Raw genomic sequence first — 7,016 nt, forward strand, 5'->3', positions numbered from 1 at the left:
ATGGAAATAACGATTTCCTCCGCCTCCTCCAGCTCATGTTGCCTTACGCTTAACAGCCTAAGAAGGATAGTTTGGCCACAACATAGAAGAAGCAGCAAGCAAAGCCTCCCACTAATCTCGCCCTTCATGATCGTCTCAAAGTTGAATGAGTTACAACAAGTGCATCCACGGCGATCAGCTCAGTACCATCCCAGCATTTGGGATCTCAAACTCATTGAGTCCTTAAGCACCTTAAGCACCCCCTACACTGTAAGTCCACTTATTTTCACATCTTTAATCAACACTTATTTTAATTTAATTATTTAATTAATACTTTAACATCAATCACATACGTCATCTTGTAGTATGAGTTATATGGTACTCGATTGGAGGCGTTAAAACGAAGTGCTAAATGCTTGCTGACGTCCACCAAAGACCCTTGTGCTCAATTAAACCTTGTTTGCACGATGCAGCGGTTAGGAGTTGCTTACCACTTTGAAAAGGAGATTGAAGAGGTTCTTGCTCTTTTGTATCCACATCTCACTACCAATAATCTTCACACCACTGCTTTGCAGTTTCGAGTTTTAAGACAACATGGTTTTTCGATTACCTCAGGTGATGTCATAGTTTCACCAAATGTATATGTTTTTCATTTTGTTTCTATGAAGCCACTCTGAGTGATTTTGGCAAAACATGCAGATGTGTTTGACAAATTCAGAAGCAGTGATGGGAGATTCATGGACAGTTTAAGCAGTGACATGGAGGGACTTCTGAGTTTGTATGAAGCCTCACACCTAGCAATGCATGGAGAAAATATTTTGGAAGAAGGCAAGGATTTTAGCATAAGAAACCTGAAATCATTGATGGGAAAATTGGACAGTGGTTCAGCTAAGCAAGTGAAACAGTCACTGGAAATCCCCCTGTATTGGAGGATGCCAAGAGTTGAAGCTCGGAGCTTCATTGATGTGTATCAAAGGGATATGGCAAAGAACTTGACTTTGCTTGAGCTGGCTAAGTTGGATAACAATTTAGTGCAGTACGTATATCAACAAGAACTTATAGAGTTAGCAAGGTATAGTGTACTTTCATCGCTCTCTCTCTCTCTCTCTCTCTGTGTGTATATATATATATATATATATATATATATATATATATAGAGGTTTGTTACTTTTTTAGTATAAACATTGACAAGATCTCCATCATTCCTCCAAAAAGAGTATTATGGTATGGCCGGGTATTATTAAAAAACTTGAAGCCCCTTATCCAATTTGAACAGGTGACTTACACCTTATCATGGCGTTACTGTACCGCGGAGTTAAAAGGTCCCATTTTTTTATTTAACTATTCAATAAGTCATTAGCTAAGAACAAAAATTTGTTACAGATATATCCTATATATCCAGATAGTGAACCAGTCAGAAACGATATATATTTATCGTTTTGAGTATAAGATAGTAAGTATCGATAAAATTAAAAAAAAAAATGGTAAATATATATGACGTCGGGCAAAACTATGACTATTCAGACTGTGTAAGATAATAGCAAAAACTAAAAATTGAGAATTGAAAAAAGAATTTAGGAAGAAAAAAAATAACAAATAGAAAAGAAAAAAATCGTAATTGCTCCAAATATGCAAATAGCGAAATAATTCTGAAACATTAAAATTAAATGATTCCATTGAATGCATGTGTATCTCTTATATTGACTAAAAAGTACTCATAATTTAAGAAGGAAGAAGAAAACAAATCCTTATTGAAAAAAGAAAACATAATCTTAATAGAAAAGAAAACTAAATCCTTATTGAAAAGGAAAACTAAAACACACATACATTCATAAATAATAAATCCATACTAATGTTCTTCTCCTGCATCTATATGCTTTCATGGAAGACTTGCAGAAAGATTGAAATCTTTGAAACTTAATTCATATATAGGTGGTGGAGAGACTTGGGTTTTCAAGATAAGCTAGCTTTTTCAAGGGACAGGCTGATAGAGATCAATTATTTGTGGGCAATAGGGAGTATATTTGAGCCCCAGTTTTCCAAGTGCAGGATAGGCGTCACCAAATTTGTATGCATATTATCAGCCATTGATGACATGTATGATATGTATGGATCGCTGGATGAGCTTGAATGCTTCACTGATGCTGTGGATCGGTATAACAGAAGCATGATTATACAAGTTAATTTATTTTTAATTTGTCCAAACCATCACTTGGATCATAATATATTTTTCCTTTCTTTTTTGTAATATTTTTGAGCAGATGGGAAATGAAGGCAATGGAGGACCTTCCAGAGTACATGCGGATTTGCTATCTTGCCATGCTTAACTTTGCTAATGAAGTGGTCTTTGATGTTCTCAAAGATCATGGCTTCAATACTTTCCAATACATTAAGGAAGCGGTAAGCTAAAAAAAAAAAACAAAAAAAAAATATGAAGTCAATTCTTCAATGCATGTCGTGGGGCCGGGTGTAACCAATGTTGCTATCATGGCAGTGGGCAAATCTTTGTAGATCATATTTGGTAGAAAGACGATGGTTTTCCAGTGGATACACTCCAACTTTGGACGAGTACTTAGAAAATGCATGGATTTCTGTGGGTGGTCCTTCAGCCATAGTCCATGCTTATGTTCTGCTTGGGTGCACCATATCTAAAGATGCACTTGATTGCTTAAAGCGTGGCTCTGAGCTTATTTATTGGGCATCCATCATAACTCGACTAAGTGATGATTTGGGCACTTGGGAGGTATACGTTTGGTACAAATATTTGCAATTAAGCTAGCCAGAAGCTGTTAATTTATTTGACAATGGAAGAAGTACATATTAATTTTATAAATTGACATATTAGTCTTATTTTATATGATAATGGATGAAATCCATATTGATTAGATTGATTTTACTTTCTGTTTCTTGTATTGGCAGGCTGAAAGCAAAAGAGGTGATGTAGTGAAATCCATAGAGTGCTACATGGTACAAGAAGGTGTATCCAAAGAAGAAGCTCAAGATCACATAAAGAGATTAATCAGCTCTTCATGGAAAAAGCTGAATGAAGAGAGTGCCAAAAGTTCCCTCCCAAAATCTGTTGTGAAGATGTCATTAAACATGGCACGCACTGCTCAATGCATCTACCAACATGGAGATGGAATTGGGATATCGACTGGCGTGATTAAAGATCATTTGACCTCGCTAATTGTCAAACCTATCCCTATTGAATAAACTTAGTGTAGGGGGATATGACTAGTCATGGTAAAAGTTTATCTTCTAGTACGGGTAGGAGTTCATCTCCAAGTCTATGTCTTTTGTATTTATCTTATTTATAGTTGCGAGTGATTAATAAATACTAGGCAGAAACTAATCTCAAATCCAGTGTTTGTAAAAGATATATAGATATCATTAAACATGTCTCGCACTGCTCAGTTCCTCTTCCAAAATGCAGATGGTTTTTGAGACATCAACTGGAGTAATTAAAGATCATTTGACCTATTGTATAACATCATTTTATCAGAGAGCTAAACGCTGTCTTCTCTCTCCTCTAGAATCTCCCAAACTCACCTTCGGCAGCCATGGAGGAAGAAGACACTGGCTTCCTCCTCCCCCTTTTTCTCTCTTTTTCCATCTTCCTTACTCCCCCTCCCTTTCTTGTCTCATCAGAGGCCAAAACTGTCTCTTTAGAGACCCTATCTGCCTCCTTGGAAGCTTTATCTCTGTCCAAAAATTGCAACGTCCCATCCTCCACTGCAAGACCTCCGACCACCGCCATCCTTAGCCGCTCCAAGTCTGGGTATCGCTCTCTTCTTGAAATCTTTGGGGTAATTTTTTTCAAAATCTGCTCTCTTGTTTTTAGGAAGTCTCAGATGCTCACAAGCTACTCCTTTGGGTTCTAGGCCGTCTCCACCAGCCTCTGCCACCAGCAACTCACCCATCCATCCACCACCCGTTGATGCGTGTTCAACAAGCACCTACGAGTAGATCTTACTCATGGGCGCGTGTCCTCCAAGCGCTGACATGTGAGGCCCTTTTCTCAGAGCTCCACCTCCATCTACCTCCTACGCTGGTCTTCTGGTTCCCTCACCGACTCGAGGCCCTGTGCGACCACTCCGACTACTCCATCGTTGCTGTTTTTTGGACATTGTACTCAGCTTTTTAGCTTGATTTTTTATTCTATATCGTTGTTGTGTTGTTTTTCTGTAACTTGTTTGTGTTGCTGTTTGTTAAACCCGATCTGGTTAGATTTTAGACTCTTAGTGAGTGAAGATCTTTTTTTATTTTCTTTTTGGTTTCTTTTTGGAAACCTTTTTTCCACTGTTACTATGCATCTATTTCTCCATGGCTTTTTTGAAAGTCTGTTTAGATGCTTCATTGGAGTTTTCATACTCCAGATGGTTATGTCCATCAGATTGCGCCACGGCATTGGTTTTCTCAGGCTGCATTCACAGATGATTTCCATCTTCACCTGCTTCGAGGAGATTGTAGTCTGTTTGGATTGGGTTTTCCTGTCTTTGTTTGTCCTGAAACTTTCTTTTGCTTCAATGGTTATCAGTTTATTACAAAAAAAGAGAAAAAAGGTAATTTGACCTCGTTAATATTTGTCAAACATATTGTGACAGACCGCGCATATATATGACAAGGCCGAATATCATGCCTGTGAAATGAAAATTAGTGTGGTATATAATATTTCTCATTAATAAATGGTCATATAAGACTAATGAATTAATCTGATCAATTTTATTTGAAATGAAAATGAATCATTTTATAGTTAAGATTTAATATTATTATATTTAATTATATAAATAATATTATATTACTTAATTTTTTTGAATCATATGCTAATATGCTAATATATTTATATTGTGACATTATCTTTAGAGTTAAAATCAACAATAATGAATAATAACCATCAAATTGCTCCAATCAGTGACTTGGATAGGATCCCTGATGTAGACTAGATGGCTTGGGAAGATTTAAGGAAGACCCGAATAGATGATTGCGCGAAGACACCCCAAAAGATGGTGACAAGGTCTCAGACTCGCGCAGTAGCAGGGTTCTCTGGAATTGCGATTGATCGCACATTGGCTGTGATCGAGCGCCCACGTTTTAATGTCGAAATGATAGTCCCTGGAACTGCGAGCGATCTCCCCCTGTGAGTGAGATCGATCGCACCTGTAGTTGCGATCGAGTGCACTCAGGCATATCTGTTCTGCAGATGGACATCAGAGATACTTATCTTAGTTTTAATCTTTTGTTTTAAACTACGTTTCTTTGTTAAGTTGTTATTTTATCCTATCTTTCAGTTTTTTAGTTCAGATTAGGTTCTTTATTAGTTTTCCATTTGGTTTAGTCTTCTTTCATAGACTTCTAAACCAACTTTATTTCATTATTATTTTAGAATTAGTAGTCTTGGGCTATAAATATATGCTTATAGCCTTTAGCAATTTACTTCTCATTGATTATTGAGTTTTGTTAAATAAAAATACTCAGAGTTCAGTTTCTTTGTGTTTTTTCCGTAAACCCTATATAGGCTTTAGTTTTTAAGAACATTTCTTAGATTCTTGTGATAGTCTCACAATCTTAGGAATATTTATCCCTTCTACTTGCCGTTTTTCTTGGTATTAGAGCCAGGTTTTCTTTCCATGGCACCGCCAAACACAAGAAGAAGGGGCAATCGCTTTGCAAATCTGGAAGACGTCTATGAACGTGAGGAAGTAGTCAGTGAAACACGCACAGAGGAGCAGTGGCAACTCATGGAGGAAACGGTCGATGATTTGAGGGCTCAACTTGCGGCCTCCAATGCTCCAGCGGCCAATCCGGAGGGGCGCCAGGAGCATCGTCGACAACCCTCACCACCTAGCTCGGAGGAGGAAGATGAACAACGTACGGAGACTGAAGCCAGGAACCCTTTTGCAAGGCGCGGAGTACAAGGGCATCAACCCCACATCCAAGTCCAAGCCAATCGATGGGAGAGCGGTTTCAAACTCGATATTCCATAATTTCAAGGGGGTCTCCAACCCAAAGAATTCTTGGATTGGGTAGCAGTAGTTGAAGAAATTTCTTGATTTCAAAGGGGTGCTCGACGATCAACGAGTTTTTTTTGTCGCAACCAAATTCCAAGGAAGAGCAACGACATGTTGGCAGCAATTAAAGCAATCTTGAGAGCAGCAAGGCAAGACGAAGATCAACAAGTGGAAGAAACTGTTGAAGCACATGAGGCCGGCCTTTTTACCTTAAAATTATACTCGAACCATGTATCAAAAGTTGCAAAATTTGAGCCAAGGGTTGAAGTCCGTGGACGAATACACAGAAGAATTTTATAAGTATCTCACACGTGTTGATCTAGCCGAAACCGACGATCAACTAGTGTCACAATACATTGGGAGTTTACGTCACCAAATTCAGGATTCATTAAACCTCTTTGACCCCAAGAATGTGTCAGAGGCCCATCAAAGAGCACTCTTGCTAGAGAAGATGGCCTCACGAAGGTCCTATAGAGTTTTTGGCCGTGGAATCGGGAGAGGCAGAAACTGATCAAGCGGGCCATTCACGACTCGAAACCCCACGCAAACCCCAACTCAAAACCGGGACCCAACCACAACGGGTCCATCCAACCAAGGGGCAACTACGAGTGGCCCTAAATGCTTTTGATGTGAAGAATCGGGCCACCGAATGGCGGATTGCCGAAAAGGGGATAAATACGGTAAGGGTTTACTTATTGAGTTGGGAGACACCTTCGATGAACAAGGTGAGAAAGAGGAGTACGACACCACCGTTGACTACCATGCGAACGATGACGGAGAATTTGTATCCGGAGATGACGGCCCTCTTTTGATGATACGACGAATATGCTTGACACCCCGTAAGGTGGAAGGTTGTTTAGTGCCAAAATATTCATATTTTTAGCCCTTAACTTACATGTTTTAATCCCTTAGTTTTAGTTAATTCATGCAATTTTACTTCCTTTTTGTATTTTCTTTGTTTTATAGGTTTTTGGAAGAAAAGAAAGCGTTTCTGAAAAAATTCCAAGTTTAAAGGGCAAATTGGGAAGA

At 38.6% G+C, this 7,016-nt stretch overlaps 1 protein-coding gene across 1 annotated transcript; it reads left to right on the forward strand.

The window, feature by feature from the left end:
- Positions 1 to 3,192, forward strand: LOC132183339 (probable terpene synthase 9). The gene is made up of 7 exons (XM_059596757.1): positions 1 to 249; positions 345 to 594; positions 679 to 1,051; positions 1,912 to 2,133; positions 2,241 to 2,379; positions 2,474 to 2,722; positions 2,899 to 3,192. Exons 1-7 carry the CDS (start codon positions 1 to 3, stop codon positions 3,190 to 3,192), a joined length of 1,776 nt encoding a protein of 591 aa, XP_059452740.1.
- The last annotated feature ends 3,824 nt before the right edge of the window (positions 3,193 to 7,016 follow it).

Source organism: Corylus avellana, chromosome ca5, assembly GCF_901000735.1.
Source record: "Corylus avellana chromosome ca5, CavTom2PMs-1.0".
In the NCBI taxonomy this organism is placed as follows: domain Eukaryota; kingdom Viridiplantae; phylum Streptophyta; class Magnoliopsida; order Fagales; family Betulaceae; genus Corylus; species Corylus avellana.